General features: G+C 29.6%; 1 protein-coding gene across 4 annotated transcripts; it reads left to right on the top strand.

The window, feature by feature from the left end:
* The first annotated feature begins 2697 nt into the window (after positions 1 to 2697).
* On the top strand, positions 2698 to 19041 carry LOC131623238 (agamous-like MADS-box protein AGL21). Of its 4 annotated transcripts, none has more exons than XM_058894238.1 (6): positions 2698 to 2885; positions 2976 to 3166; positions 18002 to 18077; positions 18173 to 18234; positions 18306 to 18531; positions 18754 to 19041. In XM_058894238.1, the coding sequence occupies exons 2-6, from the start codon at positions 2985 to 2987 to the stop codon at positions 18928 to 18930; spliced, it is 723 nt and encodes a 240-aa protein (XP_058750221.1). In that variant the 5' UTR covers positions 2698 to 2885; positions 2976 to 2984; the 3' UTR covers positions 18931 to 19041. The 4 variants fall into 4 exon arrangements, with proteins under 4 accessions (XP_058750221.1, XP_058750220.1, XP_058750219.1 ...); XM_058894237.1 differs by having other exon boundaries at positions 2972 to 3166; XM_058894236.1 differs by having other exon boundaries at positions 2700 to 2885; positions 2963 to 3166.
* The last annotated feature ends 296 nt before the right edge of the window (positions 19042 to 19337 follow it).

Below are 19337 nucleotides of genomic sequence, written 5' to 3'. Positions count from 1 at the left end.
TGGAAGCAACTTATAACATTGTTCATAAGATTTTTTTTCATCTTATTTTCATAATTTCTTCAAGATGACTAAGATTTATTTTTATATTTTAATTCAAAGTACAAAATATAATATAATAATAATAAAATTAATGATATTTATTAAAATAGGTCGGCCTCATAGGCTTAAAAACTTTTTATATGGCCTGTGGCCTAGCCTTTTTAGTTAAATGAGCTTATAAAAAAGTCTAGGCCTTTTTTATTTATGTAAAAAATCTGGCCTGACATAGACCTAAGTAGGCTGGGCCTTAGGCCCTAGTTAGTCGATCTGGCCTATTCCCACCCCTAGAGGCCTAACTTATTTATCTAAATATAGCAATACTTTGGTATAAAAGCGCTGTCTATGGAGTGCTGCCTAAAACCTAAATCTTTTCTATTTTAAAAAAAAAATGATCTAACTTAAAATTTTGTAGATTAGGCCGTAGGTCACTATTAGTTGGTTTGAAATATTCTCACCTCTAGTCTTTCTTTACTTCGCCTATGTATTCGAAGAAAAATCCCCTTTTACATTTGAGATAAAATATATATTTGAGAATTTCTTTATTGACCCCCCTAAGGGGAAAATCTTTCGCGAAAATTTCATACTACCCCTGCTTCGGAGATTCATCTCCGAAGTAAATGTTTTTAGATTTTTCCAGACTTCGGAGATGCATCTCCGAAAAAAATTCCAAAAATTGGGATTTTGATTAATTCGGAGATGCATCTCCGAAAAAATCCCAATTTTTTTTTTAGGATATGCATATCCGAAAAAATCCCAAAAATTAAAAATTTTGGGATATTAATTAATTCACATATCATAAATTTGATATAATTTATGAGTTATAAATAATAATTATTATATATTTCTATATATTTTAAAATTTAAAAATAATTTTAATTACAAAAAAATTAAAATAATTTCAATTATTAAAATGTAGTTATAAATAATTCCAATTTATGTTTTTAATGTTGATAATAATAATGAAATAGATCAAGTAAGAATAATAATGATAATAATAATAATGATAAAAAAAATCATTTTTCATAATTAATTATGATAAAAATATCATTTTTCATTTAGTTAAAAAAATTAAAAGAAGATTTTGTCTTAATTTTATTTAGTGAATAAATTTTATATTTAATTTTATATAATTCAAAATTTACTTATGAAATTAAAATATTTTTAATTTATATAAGTTTGCAAAATAGTTTTTAACTTTAAAATTGTTTAGTAAATTTTGTTTATAAAATGATTTTTAATAACTATAAAATTGTTTTTGAAAATTAATTTATAAAATGATTTATCATAAGAAAAATAGAAAATAAATACCTTTATTATTATTATTATTATTATTATTAATTTTTTATATAAAAATAAAATATTAATTTAAATATTTATTTAGTTAATATTATTATTACATCTTGATTATAATGATATATATTTAATAATATATCTTAATTAATATAATTAATTATACTATTAATTGTATTGATTCACCTTGATTTTAATTTTTTAATAACTATTGAATTTTTTCGGAAACGTATTTCTGAAATATTCCAAGACCAAAAATTAGAATATTAATGGACTTCCGAAAACACTTTTTTTTTTGTGTTTTCGGAAGTGCATTTCCGAAATCACTTTTTTTTTGGTTTTTTTCGGAAATGCACTTCCGAAATAATTTTTTTTCAGAAAAAAGTGATTTCGGAGATGTATTTCCAAAATATAGGAGTATTCTAGAAATTTCGCCGCAAGTGACCGAGAAGATTAGGAGGTCAATAAAAAAATTCTCATCTATTTGTGTAGTGGTGAACAATAAGAGTATTAACCTAGGTTACTTGCAAACTTCCCGCATTCTTTGTTAGTACGGGATAATTCATATTTGTAAATAGAAAAATGCTATTTGTACACCAAAGTGTACACCTACACCGTATGTACGGACGACACTGTTCATGTACGGACGGTACTATTCACCGTCCGTACATGAACAGTGCAATATTATATTAATTTTTTTTTACGTTTTTTTTAAATATTATTTTTTTAAAAATATTTTTTTATGTTTTTTAAAAGAATATTTGACAATACCTGCGGATTTACCTACGGATTTGATAATACCTGCGGATTTTACTTGCGGATTTACTTACGGGTTTGACAATACTGCGGATTTACTTGCGGATTTACCTACGAATTTGACAATACCTGCGAATTTACTTGCGAATTTACCTATGAATTTAGGTAAATCCGCAGGTAATGTCAAATGCAGGTAAATCCGGAAGTAAATCTGCAGGTATTGTCAAATATTTTTTTTAAAAACATAAAAAAAAAATTTTAAAAATTAATATTTAAAAAAATAAAAAAACATAAAAAAAAAAGTTAATATAATATTGCACTATTCATGTACGGACTGTGAATAGTACCGTCCGTACATGAACAGTGTCGTCCGTACATACGGTGTTGGTGCATACTATGGTGTACAAATAGCATTGCTGTTGTAAATATATTTTGTTTAGGTTTGTCATCAACAAAGTGTACCTCTTATTTGTAACGTGTCAAAGACTTATACGGCTGACGGCGCATTCATAAAAATGATAAAAAAACAAATACGCAATATTATTCTATTCATTCATTCATATAGTTGTAGTTTCTTGAAGAATGAAATACTTTACTGTAGAAAGTACTTCACAACTCACGAGTCACAGCAGTAAAGATCTACAATTAATATATTCTAATCTAAACAGTAAGCACCTTCCTCTTTCACCCAACTTCCTTTAACCTTTCTCTGCTTATTCTATATAAAAACCTCTCTTTCCATAAACTAAAAATGGAAACTCTTCTTTACTGCATCATCTTCATCTCACATCATCTTTGAAGTAAAACTCTAAATCTTTTTCTTTTCTTTTTTTCAGTTTATATATATAAATATTAATTATATATCTAACTGTTTCAGAAACCCTAGCTAGGTGAAAAGAATGGGAAGAGGGAAGATTGTGATAAGAAGGATCGAGAACTGTACAAGCAGGCAAGTGACTTTCTCAAAGAGGAGAAAAGGTTTGATCAAGAAAGCCAAAGAGTTGGCGATCCTTTGTGATGCACAAGTTGGACTTGTTATATTCTCAGCTACTGGAAAGCTTTATGAATATGCAAACACCAGGTTTTTATATATTTCATCATTTTATACAATTTTCTTAATCATCTATTTTTGGACATTGATGTTTGACAATTTTAATTTGTATATATATATATATATATATATATATATATATATATATATATATATATATATATATATATATATATATATATATATATATATATATATATATATGTTTGGACACAGAATAAAAATGCTATTCTGTTATTATATAAAAAAAAATTGGTTCAATACTGTTATTATATATACATCTACAGAAATAATGATTAAAAAATATGGTGATGATACTTGTTAAGTGAAACTAAGCTAGATTAATGGATGGTTTAGTATTATATATCTCAACTTAATTAACCTTCATGTACTGTGTTCTCTCAAAGGTATAGTCCCTGAGTAGAGAGGTCTATTGCTAGAACTATAATGTGATTTTACTTTTTTTTTCTTTTCATTTTAGTATATTAATTTTTTTAACATATGTATTTGATCAACTATAAATTATCCCCCAAGTGCAAAACTAACTAATTAACTTAACATAAAATATTTAGTTAATTTGATCTCAAAAAGTGTTGTTTATCTTTTATTTTGCCATAATTAGGATCCATTTGTTAGAGAAGAGAACGCCTGTCAATAGATTATAAATCTTATATTTTCACTAATTTTATTTAATATGAGATTTAGTCACTCACATTTGAATTTAACACTCTTTTATAAGTGTGAGTTATTCATATCACTAACATTGATTCTTATTAGAATCTCATTTTTTACTTTAAATTTAAACTTGACTCTAATATCACTTGTTGAAGAATTCGGAGAATGTCAGATGTGTGAATGGGTTTAAGGTTTAGACTATAAGAGGCATTTACCATTTCTATCACCATTTATAATCGATGTGAGGAGATTAATCACTCACACTTGAATTCAACAATTATAGGTAATCTTCTTATTGAAATTAATTTAATAACTAATTTATACAAAACATGCTCAAATAAAAAAGATTAAAACTATAATCACAATTTAAGGCAAAAGCGAAACAAACATATGAGTGTGCATACACACATAACCTAAGGATCTACGACATACTGATTTATCAAGAATTACAAGAATACATGGATGTATCCAAGAAGTTCTCTAGACACTGACAATGGTAATCCTGAAAACAATGGTCCTGAAACGCAAAAGTGTAAAAACAAGTGATTGACACTTGTTGATTTGTGAATCATCCTTAACTGATATTTCTAATGCCTTGAACATTCTTTAAATGAAAAAAAGTAATAATTCATTTCTTGTATACATACTGTATATTAGGAACCTTAGTCTATATATATAGTCGTCAATTAAAACTTCTATTATTTTGAAATGTGTTATTTTGACATCTCCTCAAATATTTGAGTTCAGTTGATAATTATTCAATGTATAGCAACTTAGTCCACAAAGGAGAATTAACTCTCGTGTAGGGATATCCAACGAATTTTACTTATAAAATCAAGATCAAGAATGTAATCTATGTCATATTAACATTTTAATTTCTCCATAACCAATACTACTAATTTCTCTTTTTGTATCTTTGGGCAGAGTACTCCAATTACTTATATAAAAACATTTTAATTTCTTCTAATAAATTAACCATTAATTTTTATAAAAAAAATTTAGAGTATGCTTATTTTAAGATTTAAAAAAATAATATTTCTAATTATATATTTGATAAAAATTTAAACTTTTAGAAATAATTGTTAAATTTTTGTAATTTAAAATTATAAACAAGTAAAATATTAAAAAATATTAGAAAAGTATAGTGAGCTCCATTAATTTTTTTGGAAAAACTACATTCTCATCCTTTAAGCTTCAAAATAGTAATAAAAGAATTATGTGTAAATAAAATTTTTGGAAATAAAAAATATCTTTAAAAAGTTTTAAAATTTAAACAAAACGTAAAATTATTGTATTTCTAAAGTAATATTTTAAGAAATATTATTTCAACTCTTGAAAACAACACACTCTTAGTTCTTTTAATTTAAGGTCAGTAAAATATGAGGTGTACAACATTTCAATATTAACTTTAGATACTTAAAATGTAATTATTTCAAAAAAGTATTATAATTTAATTATTTAAAATTGAAAACACCAAGCCTTTTTAGTCATTGTCAAGTATATCCAAAAGTAATATTTATATTATTTAGTTTGGATCATAATCATTTAAAAAATGCACCCATTTGTCTCCACTAGTTTTGATAATGTAATAAAACCTATAGCAACTAACTAGCTAATTAAATAGAAATTACCTTGCTTTCTATTGTTTTGGTGCATGTTTCGTATAAGGTGGTAGGGTCTCTATCATTCTGATAAACTTACAGTAAAATCTAGCATGCATTTAGAGGATTAAGTTATAAATAAGTAACACATTATGTCTTGTATTGGATTGGAGTATTTCTATTCACTTTTATATATTTTATTTGTCATTTAAAAGAAAAGTGTGATCATAGTGCAATCACACTCTAAACCTTTTTTTTTTTTCTTGATTGCGGAAAAATGTTTGATTGGTCTAGTAACTAAAGGAGTAGATTCAAGATTTCAAAGTCTCAAAATGAACAAGCATTTGCCTTTCAATATTCTTATTTAAAAAGGAAAATAATTATATATAAATAAAAGAGATAAAGAATCCAAGATATAAAGTGGAGGAGTTAGTAAGCCGGCACAAGAAGTGCACGAAAAATCCATCAAAAAAAAAGTGGAAGAGTTACGAAGCCTACACAAGAAGTGCACGAAGAATCCATGAAAGAAAACAAAGCAAAAAATATATATATACTAAAAGAGACACAAGCGGCTCAAAGAATTAGAACTCATATCAAAAGAATCAAGCTATAATTAAAAAAAAAAAAACACCATCAATAGAGCATCCTCCTCCAAGCGCATCAGGGTCCCTCAGAAAACTAGATGACATAATTGAAATGTTATTGGCACAGACAAAGAATAGGATCTGTAAGTCAATTAGAAAAGGAGCAAGAATACCCTGACAACCTATCAAGATACCATTTCTTGGTATGCAAAATACACTTATCTTCTATGTCTTCCTCGTCAATCAGTGAATTTGCAACAATAAAATTATTTTTGGTTTTCCATAAGGATGTAAATAAAGGAAAATGAGACTAAAAAAATATTACAATAGGCAGAAACGAACGTGTAAACATCAGTCTCCCTGGGCAACCAACAATAAATATGGTTCTCAAGCGAGAGGATAACTCTCTAGATAGTCAGGAGCAGGCCATCCATCAAGTCTTTCTCAATGTCAAAAAGAGGTCTTCTCCATTGAAAATTCTAGACCATTACCCCATCTTCCCATAAACCAAATTCCCCTACCTTTCTCATTGTTTGCTTAGAGATCAAAAAAATTATATCAAAAGTAACTCTAAGAGTGAACGTGTAACACCCAATGCCAACAAGGATGGGGAGTGATTTTTCAGTTCACAATGCATGACAATGAGACACTCCCAAGGCCCAAGAGGGAGAGGAGTGGTCGCCGAATTCACATCGGAATGAGAGGGATCCTGAGGTTGTGCAGGTATAGGAGTGCATAGTTGAAGGAAGGCTTATAATGATTGATTGGTACTACTATACCAACAAGATGCATATTATTTTCGCTAGTCTAACTTGGAGTAGTATTTGGATGGGTGACCTTCTAGGAAGTTTCCTGGAATGTGTGTGAGTGAGGACAAAACATGTTAAAAAGACTCGTGTTAGTTTATAGTGTTAGTCGATAATAAAATAAGCAATCTGGGGCATTACAAATGGTATCAGAGGAGACCTCTCTCAGAACAATGTAGTTTGGGGTAGAACCAAACGAAAGTTGGTGGGCATGTAAAACCCGAGGCCAATGAGGACGAGGAATGGTTGTTGGTGCACGAGGTATGACAATGAGATATTCTCAAGGTCGAAGAGGGCGAGATGTGGCCGCCGAATTCAAATCGAAATGAGAGGGATCCTTAGGTTGTACAGGTATGGGACTACAAAGTTGAAAAAGGCTTATAAGAATTGATTGATACTATCTATACCAACAAGATGCATCTTTTTTCGGTAGCTTAATCGATAAGAACTCCACACTTAGGAGTGCTTGATTTGGAGTAGTATTTGGATGAGTGACATTCTGAGAAGTTTCCTAAAACGTGTGTGAGTGAGGATAAAACATACTGAAAAGACCCGTGTTGGTTTGTGGGGTTAGTCGGTAATCCTGAAAGCCGTCTGAGGCGTTACAAATCATATAACACTAGAGGCCAAGGAGGACAGAGAGTGGTTGTCGAAGCACGAGGCATGATAATGAGACACTCCCAAGTGAGACGAGTGGTCACCAAATTCGCATTAGAATGAGAGTGATCCTGAGGCTGTGCAGGTATGAGACTGCATAGTTAAAGGAACGCTTATAACGACTGATTGGTACTATCTATACCAACAAGATGCATATTTTTTTGGTAGCCTAACATATAAGAACTCCACAGTTAAGCGTGTTTGACTTTAAGTAGTATTTGGATGGGTGACCTTCTAGGAAATTTCTTATAAAGCGTGCGAGTGAGGACAAAGCATGCTGAAAAGACTCGTGTTGGTTAATGGGGTCAGCATAGTTGAAGGAAGGCTTATAAGGATTGATTTGGTACTACCTATACCAACAAGATGCATCTTCTTTTCGCTATCCTAACAAATAAGAACTCCATAGTTAAGCGTGCTTGACTTGGAGTAGTATTCAGATGGGTGACCTTTTGTGAAGTTTCTCAGAAAGCGTGAGAGTAAGGACAAAGCATGTTAAAAAGATCTGTGTTTGTTTGGGGGGTCTGCCAGTAATCATGAAAGCAGTCTGAAGTCTAGTCACCCTACCCCTTTCAAAAGGATAGACAATCCAAATCTCATATCTAGTATTCAAAATATCGCTCCAAAGTATATCATGCCAAATGATGTATATTTCCTTGGTCTGAATAAAATGTGGGCATCTGATCCAATTGGTTTTTTCAAGCACATAAAAGTTTTTGAAATCAACCCTAATTCAAGTGATTTTTAGGTGGGCCTTAGCCATTAAATCATCGAAAGGTATACTCCCTCTTTGCACCCCACTCTTTGTTTGGATGACTCTCCCTTGCTTCATATTAATTTTTCTTCACCTGATGGAACAATGCCTACTTCTTTGGAGATTAATTTTGCTCATAATCCTTTGTCACTAATAGAAATTTAGCAAGTGTAACAATAAATTCATACAGGTTCATCTAACAAACCTAATCAAAGGAAATTTAGCTACTTATACTGAAATAGTTCATAGTAATAGAAGCATAAAAACAATACATGAATTTCCAGTAAGAATTTGACTTCCGGTGATAAAAACCTTTTTTTCGAAGCTTTAATTTTGCCTTTGTTGTCAAAATCATGTGCCAATAAAAAGATCATCAACAAAAACTGCATTTTCCCATTTTATAGATGTCAAAACGCGTCAGAATCCCTTAAATCATGCCACAATCACTTTAGATAGTCTCACGATGTCCTTTATTGCAGCTAGATTGTGTCACGATCCCATTATATTGTGATGTGATGTGATCATTTTATAGGATTTCGTGCCACGATCTGAGCACAATTTTTCTAGGGATGAATTGCTCTTTTTCTTCACAAATTCTCACATTTTCTAGGTTTTCGTTGTTTCTTCAACTACTTCACTTTCTTCCTATTTCTTCATAAAACTCCTACATAAACTACTAAAAATTATAAAAAAATATATGCAAATTGTTAATTAAATTGCATGATGACAGAGTGTCATCAATTACTTTCTTCTTGATTTTTGGATTTAGGATTTTCATCATCTTCTTTTTATTTGGTTACTTTAGCCTTCAGAGATGATTCTCACTTATTTCCTTCCTCTCTAGGAAGAGAGAATACTTGTTCTTAGACAGAGTTTGATTCTACTTCCATTTTCCAACTTTATTTACTTAGGTGCTAGACTTTAGGTGTTGAACCTATTCTGGAGCAGTTAACTCCTTTGCACTCCACCCCCAACCAATCTCGGGTATTGTTAGCCCTTTTGTTTTATCTGGTTTTCTAACACCTTGTGATTCTATTTATTTATATTTTCATGATAGTTCCCAACTCTCTCTTTGAATAAGATTTGGATATTATAGGGCTTATCTTGTCTGTTACTCATGGAGATACTCCTTTTTCACTTGCTACTCGTTTAGAGCACCATGTTTTGATTCCCCTCGATTTTTTTGAGTTTTATTAGATCCTTGATAATAAAATGTATTTGAAACTTTTTAAGTTATATAAACAATTGGGATGTCATTTTAAGTTGAGTGATAAGGAAGAAGCAGCTAGATTAGTTGGGCTAGAGAAAAGAGAATAATCACCATAAGTGCAAGAACGACTAGGAGTCATGCTCGATGTTCATAGGATCCTTCAATCATGTGGTCTTGGAAGAAAAATAAAAAAGTCTAAAGTTAAGTAGTATTTTACTTTGACTCTCTAGATTTTGTGGATATCCAAAAGACTAAGCTTAGCGAGGTTCTTATCTTTTTTTGTTTTGTTTTTTTCTTTGGGAAAATTCTTTTTGCTGCTGAAATATTATTCTTGAAGTAAATAAAAATGGTGGTCTTCTTTCTATTTGGTGTATCTCAAAAGGTATTTAAACATTCTTTTATCTAGGTTGGATTTTTGTGATATTTATATTAAGTGGAGGGTATCTAAGACCAAATATTTTGTTGTCAATGTGTATTCTAAGTGTTCTTTGTCTAATAAAAATTATTGTGGAGGGAATTTTCTTGTGAAAAGAGCATCTGGGGTGACGTATGGCGTGTTCTCATTGACTTTAACTATGTATGCCTCCCTCTAAGAAAATTGGTGCTAATGGTAGCTTCCGATAGGATGGGTAAGCTGATTGTCTTGGATTTTATAATTTCATTTCATGTTATTGATCCCTCTTATTAGGTACGGACTTTACTTGATTTTAATCAAATGGAGGGGATGTTAGTAGGCTAGATAAGATCCTTATGGGTAACGTTGAATGTGAGATTTAGGGCTTAATGACTCAGTGGGTGCTTCCTACAAATATTTCTGATCATTGCCTTGTTAATCTTTTCTATGTGAATTAGATGTGTGCCCCTAAATCTTTTAGATTAAATAAAAATTTGTTGGTTCATACACTCTTTGATGTGGTTTATTCTATTTACGCCAATTTTAATTCAGTGGGTTGGAAAGCTTTTGTTCTTAAAGAGAAACTTAAATCTCTGAAAGGTGTGTTGAAAATTTTGGAATAAGAAAGTTTTTGGTAACCTGATCCATTTTATTGATACCTTAAGAAAAAAGATTAAAATTTTGGACTTAAAAGTGAACGGAGTCATCTAGTAACTCGAGTTAATGGAGAGAAGAAGGGTCATTTCTGATCTATGTTCTCTGTAAAGAATTAGATAAATCCTTTTGTTTCAAAGTTCAAAGGCTAAATGTTTAAAAGAATGAGATGCTAAAACAAGATTCTTTCATGTACTTGTTAAGATCATGATTAAAATAAACTCTGTCTTGGCGCTTCAGATTGAGGATTCTTGGTTGGAAGGAGTGGCTGAGATTTGACAAGAGAATGAGTGGCTGAGATTTGACAAGAGGTGACTAGCTTTTCACTCAGTAATTTTTGAAACCTTTTTTTGATCGTCCATAGTTGGATGAGGTGAATTTTCATCTTTTTGTTTGGTAGAAAATATCCTCCTCTGCTCCCCATTTCTTTCCACAAAGGTTGATCTTGAAGTCTCTATATGTGAAGGAAATAAGAGTCTTGCACCTAATGGTTTTAACTTCAAGGAAATAAGAAGATCTATATATTTATTTGTGAGACAAATGGGCTAATCTTATTTGGGCCTTTCGCCACATAGGAAAGGATCCCAAACCCAACAAACCTCCCACTCACAACTATGTGGAGGAAATCATCAAACCCGCGATATCATAACAATCTTCAAACTTTCTTCTTGGTAATGCTTGAGTTATCATATCAAAACCATTATCATTTGTATGAACTTTAGCTAACTTCAACAACTTAACATCCAAAACATCATGTATCTAATGATATCCCACATCATGTATCGCGACTTCTGATCATCTTCTTTTCTACAGGATCATACAACCACTAAACAAACTCATCTTGCCCATAGTCGATGAAGATACATTATTTTGACTTTACATCCAACTTGGATCTTTCATCCTTTAGTGAAAAAAATCCCTACAACCAAAGACTCTCAAATGATCATAATTGACATTCTTTCCAAACTAAATTTTATTTCGAACATCCCTATTCAAAGCAACAATATGAGTTAGATTAAGAACATGCACCGGAAGTATTAATGGGCTAAACGTTCGGGATCTAAGAGACTTTGATGCCACATGTCCACACAAAACCTTAAGGCAATGAGGGTATGAGTCACCTTTGTTATAAACCCAACATTTCTCTATTCCTAGTCGATGTGAGACTTTAACACTTTCACACTTGAAATTCAACAATCTCTGTCACAAGTGTGAGTCACCCACATGACTAGCCTTGATTCCACTAGGATTCATTTTTGCTCCCCACCTAGCCAATTAGAACTCTAATACTACTATTGGTTCAACTTTACTTCTAAAATATTTGTTTTCTATAATTTTTGTGTAGTTATTTTTTCTACGGTTTATAAAAAAACATTGAAACTATTTTTATAAGCTAAACAAATATTTTTAAGTTATAGCTTCTTAAAAAAGTTATATAATTTTCGTAGATTTTTTTTACAATATAGGATTACATTAAAATTTATTCGTTTTTCTTATTCTCATCTTTAATATTTTTAATCAAAGCGGGAACTTCTACTCATTTCAAAGAATCTATTACAAAGAAAAAGAAAAAAAACTCAAAATCAAGAATAGATAAGGAATAAAAAAATCCAAAATAATAAAAAAAATAAAAAAGAAAAAAGAAGAAGCTATCTATCCAAAAAAACATAAACACTCTATTTTGATCAAAGAAAAAACTAAGATTAAAATAATTTAAAGAAAATAAATAATAAAAGAGAGAAATAGAGAAAAGCAAAATAAGAACAATTATTTCTATTTGTATCTTGAGATAGAAAAGAAAATTGAAATAAACAACCTTGTATCCAAATTAAAAGTCTAACCCATTTTTTTTTTTATAATAAACACAAAGTAATTAATTAAAACAAAAAAAAAATTCTTCGTAAAAAGTGTATTCTATATACTTTTGTATAGGGGATACAAGTATAAAAACTGTGATTGGTCTAAGTTCTTTCTTTGTTGCTTTTAACATAAAATTAGTGTTATGGGTAGTAGGTGAATGTAGGATATCATTTATTGGTTATACCTATGTGGTTCTTGAATTTGTAAGTTTGGATAATTTTCCTTCAAGTAATTGGGTTTTTTTTTTTTTTACGGGGAAACCCATGGAAGATTTCTACATGGAAATTTCCGGTTTTGGAGAAACAACTTTTTTTTTATTTTTTTAAGGTAGAATTGTTCTCCTTAACTCATTATTCAATTGTATTCTCATTTTGTATATATATTTTTTAAAACATGTGAATGAGAAAATCATTTATAATCGTAAAATTAAGATATAATAAATTTGAGTTTGGATTGGATGTGAGTTAAGTGAAATTTGAATTATAACATAACACGATTTGATTCGAATTGTAAAATATAAACCGCAAACTAAATCAATCAAACTAAATAGTATAATTTTATTTAAAAAATAATTTAAAACGAAAAATATGTTTGTGGTTTGAACACATTTAGTGATGAGTATGCTTTGGGAGACTAGTCATGTTAAAGTTTGGATTCTAGTAAAGTTATTATTATTTTCTTCTTTTATGAGGTTTTTATTTGTGTCGCCTTTCATAGCTTTAGTAGTTGATTTTTTTTTTCATATAAATTTCGTTGCTTTTATATATTGGTTTGTCATTCGAAAAAAGTTAACCTTTAAACCACCGCACAACTTTTTACCCTGTGGACAATGAACCACATTTACAAATATAAAAATTTACTACAACATCATTTATGATATAAATATTTTTGTAAATACTTAAGAGATAATCGGAGAGAATAATGAATGGAATGTCTTTTACATAGTTTGGTAATGGACAACTTTTGGTAAACAAATTTGAGTTTTTGTCTAGCTTCTCGTCCTCTTTTTTTCAAGACTTGTGGCAATTTTTCTATCAAACAGAGAACAAATACTGTGAATATCTCTTTTCAAACCAAATGTACCATGTTTTTAATTTTAAGAAAAAAAACTACCCTTTATAATCAGTACATTTCTTGTAAAACATATAAAGAAAGAATGATAGTCATATTGATACTTACGAAATAAACATAATTCCTATGACTATTTTTCAATGTTTTAAAAATTAGATCTAAGATTGGACCATAAAACTTTTGATTTATGGTTTAATTGGTTCAATAGATTAAATCTACGGTCGAACCAATTATTAAATAAATAAAGTAATAATTATATATTCATAATTTAATAAAATAAATATTTTAAAAATTTATTACAAATTTAATATAATAAATTCAATAATACATGTAATATAATTGTACATTTAATTTCAACTTTCATTTAAAAACAATTTAAACAAATCAAATAATTACAATTAAAAAGTTAAACCATTTCAAAACAAAATAAAAATGTTAGAACATAAAACCTTAAACAAAATTTAAATAATTAAAAATACTTATATCTAATAGGATATAATTACCAAAAATAAACAACACAATGTATTTAATTGAATAACAATAAATAAATGCAAGTTGAATGGTGACAAACTAGTCACTCGTGAACAACGTCAAATAATATTGAGTTGAAGAACAATCAATATTGAGTTGGACATTGTGATTATGTTTGAAAGATCAGACGGCGAAATGATGATAGAGCGTGGTTAAAAAAACTACAAGGAAGTAATAGAACTTGAAAGTGTGTATGGTTGTCGAATAAACGCTTTTCTGTAAATGAGGAAAATAATACTTTTCTGTAAAAGAAGAATGTTTTAAGTTTAATATTGACATTAACCTTAATTTTTTTAATAAAAATGACCAATTTGATGCATTTCATGAATCAGATGGTTTTACAAAACCGACTCGAGTCATTGGTTCAAACAGTTTTGGATGGTTTAATCTGATTGTTTCAGTTCTACTTCGATTTTGATTTACTAGCGATTTTATAACATTGATCGGACTGTATTCAGCCTCGTTTCCGATCCAATTGATTGAGTTAGTCAGTTCAGTCCAATTTTTAAAACATTGCTATTTCTTTTTCTTAAAAAGTCAAGAACATCATTAAAACTTTATTTAGACACAAGATGTATGATAAATAAAGTAATAAATTAAATCAATTGTTAGTTTTTTTATTGGTGATGGACGTTGGATTTGGTAAAGATCATTATAGTTCAATCACCGACAACTACAATTGAAAGGTGCTGGAATCACTTGATGTCAGAAGTGACCTCTAAATTTGATTAGAAGGTACAGTGTGTCAGATACTAATAGTGAAAAAAATAAAAGAATGAAATAATTCATAAAACAACACGTACAACATGTCAGATACTAATGGTAAAAAAAAAAATAAAGAATGAAATAATTCATAAAACAACACAATACAATATATCAACCAACGTTAACTCGACAAAATAACCATATTAAAAAAAAATTAATTGTTGATTTATAAATATTATAATTAGTTTATACTAAAAAATAAATATTGATATTAAACCATAAATTAGCAATTTTCACTTATTTAACTCAATTAAAATATATTAGTTGAATTATTCCACCCACCCAAAATTTAAAATGTTACATCTAGTCAAATCATATTTAGTTCGTAACCCATTCTCCATAATCTCTAATTAAATAGGAAAATCTTCGTATGAAATTTCCTGCTCCAAAAGATATTTCAAACTTCAGAATCATTTTTCGTCAAATTTTGTGTCAATAGTTAATACACTTCTCTCACATGATATTGTTTATCTTTTTGAATATCTCTAACTTCACCCTCCCACTTTAACATCCTTACCCAACCTAAACAAATTATTTATTGGAACTGATATGCATTCATCCTTTAATGAACCTAAGAATCAAGTAGTCTCAACTCTCAAGCTATAATTAATCTATGAAGTAAGTGTATGCAAATTTAAAATAATCAGAGAATCAATACATTATAATTATTTTTATTCAATTTGATTCAAAATAATCTACTATAAGAGAGAGGAAAGCTCTCTAATCCACTTTCAATCAAGAATTCAACAAATTATAAGAGAATTACAATAAATTAGCTCAAGGAATTTATAAGAACACCTCTTAATTATTTCAAGGTGGCTAAAAATGCTTCCCAAACTTTAGATAACCTCTAAAATTCTTTCAATTCTTAGTATTAGAAATCCCTAATAATACCATTCTTTTTCTCTATAAGTATCCCACTCTAAAAATTACCTCCACACTTGAAAATTAAAAAGAAAAACAACTGAAGAGTGTCACAAATTTCAAGACCAATCAGTCAAAAATACCGCCATTTTTTGTAGAACCAAAATCTTCAATTTTTTTCAATGAATTTTTTTACTACAAACTTCCAAAATTCTCCACTTCGCCATTAAATTGATGTTGATGTCAATTTAACAATTATTCACCTAACTCCTCTCTATTATCATGAATATTGTTCTTCAACAAAATTGATCAAGTCTAAAAAATCCTTGAAATTTAATCTAAATAATGACTTGATGAACACATCAACCAACTTATCTTTCGAAACAACCTACTAACTTGAAAACAATGTCTCTAATATAGTAAAAATGAATGTCAATGAGCTTCGTCCACTCATGGCACACTTAATGATTAGCTAAATAGATTGCATTTGATTATCACAATATATCCTCACACATTCTTGAGCAATTCTTAACTTCTCAAGCATCTCCTATTAACCAAATGACTTTTTTTAGTGACTTTTACTAGGACAATATACTCCTCTCAAAAGTAGTAGAGACATCTCTTCTTCATCAAGTTTTACCTCAACATTTTTTAAGTCATCAATAATTTTATAAAATTTTGTCAATTGTTCCATAATATATTTATTCTTTACCATCTGAAATAATATATTTGCTATTTCAAACATGACGTATGAGTTAAATACTCTGTCAATACAATTATTAGCTAGTCTCACATTTTCATCGCAGTCTTCTCCCTTGCGTTTTTCCTCAGTACTTTATCTATGAAGCATAAGATAATGTCATTCATGGTCTCACCTTTCAATGTTTATATACATTTTTGTTGAATCAATAGTATTTGCACATTCCCTTTACACAACTCAAAATTAATGTCTTTGGAAAAATATTTGATATCACATGTAAAATCTCTAATACTCACTTGTAAACTTATACTTTTGCCTACGGTCGGTGTCACTAGTTATGAAAAATCAAATGATCAAGAATGCAATACACCAAGAGAAATATGATGTGTATGACAAAGATCAATAGAAATTAATATTAAATGGCTCAAGCAATAATCAATCTACAAATTAAGTTTATAAAAGCCAAAAACTAACAAGAATAAGATTAAAATAGATAATTAACACACATAAATTGTTTATCCAATTCGATTCAAATTAATTTAATCTCTAGAAGATATCAACTCTGTGTTCCATTACCAATCAATAGTCTTAAAAAGAGATTACAAAAGAATTACAAAAAATTAATTCAACAAGTTCACGAGAACACTTTCTAATTTCTATTCATTTGTAACTAAAATTTTCATCATCTCAAATAAATAAATCACTCAATTCTAAAGTGTTTGAAAATGTTTTCCGACCCTTAAACAACCTCTAATGATCTTTTAATTCTTATGATTAGAAATTCCTAAGAATCCATCTCTTCATCTCTCTATATTTTCCTATATAGAAATCACCTCCAGTAAATCAATGACTCCATGACTCTAAAAAGGATCAACATTGGAACTCATGAGAGTATAAATGGAATAATGATCAAGCATACTAGCCATAGGGCTGTTAATGGTACAGTTCGTGAGAAAACTGAATTAAACCAAATCAAACTATAACAAAAATTCAGTTGAATTAAATCGAACCGTTTCAATTTACTAAGAATCGAACTGAACATAACCAAAATCATTAATTTGATATACAGTTTCGAAATTCCAAACCATATTGAACCGTCAGAAGACAAAACCGAACTGTTTATTAAATAACCCAACCGAGTTAAGCTATTTTTCAATTTTTTAAATTTATTTTAACTGTATTTTTCATTTTTTAGTTCGGGTTCAGTTTCAATTCGGTTCGGTTTCAATTTTGGTTCAATTTTAGAACTGTTTGTGCATTATGGTTTGGTTCACTAACCAAACATAACAATTCGATTATTTTAATTTCAGTTCAGTTCAATTTAACTGCTCGATTTAGTTTTTAGATTTTTTGAGCAGTCCTACATACTATGATAAGAATATCTAGATGTAGTTAAGTTTGTTAACTGCAATGCCCAGGTAGATTAAACAATTTCAATCCTTAAGTATTTAAATGCCAAAGTTACATCACCTTAACGGCTTAACTTAAAACTTTACTTGTCTCATTGTTGTTTTGCCCTTATTTCTTTGCAAACTGAATCATTGTAGTTTGTAGTTTGTTGTTTTGCATAAACATTGAACTCAAGTCAATAATAAGACACTAGTAAAACTGTGTCTTATTATAATATGCATATGCTAGACTTGTTTTCGTCATGCCTTTTCTAGATACAGCTTTTCATGATTAATGATACTAATAATTTCGCAAAAAAAATTACAAATATGATTATTCTTTCTTGTGGCCAGCATGAAATCAGTGATTGAGAGATATAACAGTTTCAAGGAAGACCAACAAGTGACATATCCAGAATCTGAAGTCAAGGTATGCTTTATTAATCCTCTCTACTCTAGTCATGTCACATAGTTTTCGCTGCCATAAATAATCAAATCTCATTTTGTTTACTTGATAACTGATAGTTTTGGCAAAGGGAGTCTGACATTTTAAGGCAGCAACTACAGACTCTACAAGAAAACCATCGGTAAAATCTTGAATTCGCGTACCTCACTAAGAATTATGAATGAGAGAACTAACAGTTTTTTTCCATCGCAGGCAATTGATGGGAGAACAGCTTTACGGTTTGAGCATCAGAAACCTTCAAGATCTAGAGAGACAACTCGAACTTAGTCTCCAAGGAGTCCGAATGAAAAAGGAGAAAATTCTGACAGACGAAATTCATGATCTGAACCAAAAGGGAAACCTAATCCATCAAGAAAATGTGGAACTCTATAAGAAGGTAAACCTTAGCCAACAAGAAAACACACAACTGCACAAAAAGGTACAGTGCGCAGTTTAGTTAATTAATCTGCACCGCATTCCCAAAACCACAAGACACTCTAGTGCTATAGTATAGCTGCTATTTAACAACACTGTATACTAAATCGCGTACTGCAGAACAATATAAATCTGTTAAAGTTCCGTTGCGCTAAAACTACTATTTAACAACATTGAATCATATTCACATAGGCCACTAACAATGAGGTTAATGTGAATGGTCTAGGTGTATGGCACAACAGATACGGCCACAACCGCAACAAGCAAAAATCCGTTTGTTCAATTTCCATTTGGTGTTGGCGGAGGAGGAGAATATGCACAAACATTATTTCAACTTCAGTTATGCCAGCCTGAGCACGAGCAGTACTGCGAAACCTCTGGCAGTGCAAGTGCAACTAAATGAAAGACTTTCTTAAGTTTAATGAGATGTTATTAATACATTTGGAAAAGAATGACACAATTAACATTGTTATGTTAGGATGGTGTAACATAATAATCACATTCAATAAAATAAAAATAGTTTTTTCATATTAATATAACTCACTCTGCTACTTAGAGAATCCCCAGGATTTTAATACTGAATTTCTCACAATAATAAAGGTGTGACATTTCACTATAAAGATAAGAAATTGAATATTATGTGGTCTTGACTCGTGTGATTGTGAGCGTAAAAGGAAGAGAAATTTGGGATTTTGTGATCTATTGTTGTTTATATTTTGGTTGGGATGATCCATAATCTTTTTTTTTGGAAAGAGATCAATAGTCTTTTTAATTGGGTTGATTTAGTTCAAAACCTCTTACTGTTTGTTA

The sequence above is a fragment of the Vicia villosa genome, unplaced genomic scaffold, assembly GCF_029867415.1.
Source record: "Vicia villosa cultivar HV-30 ecotype Madison, WI unplaced genomic scaffold, Vvil1.0 ctg.000059F_1_1_1, whole genome shotgun sequence".
NCBI classification, from domain to species: domain Eukaryota; kingdom Viridiplantae; phylum Streptophyta; class Magnoliopsida; order Fabales; family Fabaceae; genus Vicia; species Vicia villosa.
Note: the sequence above shows the minus strand (reverse complement) of the source record. Positions and strands in the feature narration are given on the sequence as shown.

Bases quoted from the DNA above. Each gene is read 5' to 3' on its own strand.
- LOC131623238 (XM_058894238.1), top strand. From the start codon at position 2,985: ATGGGAAGAGGGAAGATTGTGATAAGAAGGATCGAGAACTGTACAAGC. The intron at 18,235-18,305 runs GTAAAATCTTGA...TTTCCATCGCAG, and splicing joins ACTCTACAAGAAAACCATCG to GCAATTGATGGGAGAACAGC. The intron at 18,532-18,753 runs GTACAGTGCGCA...TGAATGGTCTAG, and splicing joins ACACACAACTGCACAAAAAG to GTGTATGGCACAACAGATAC.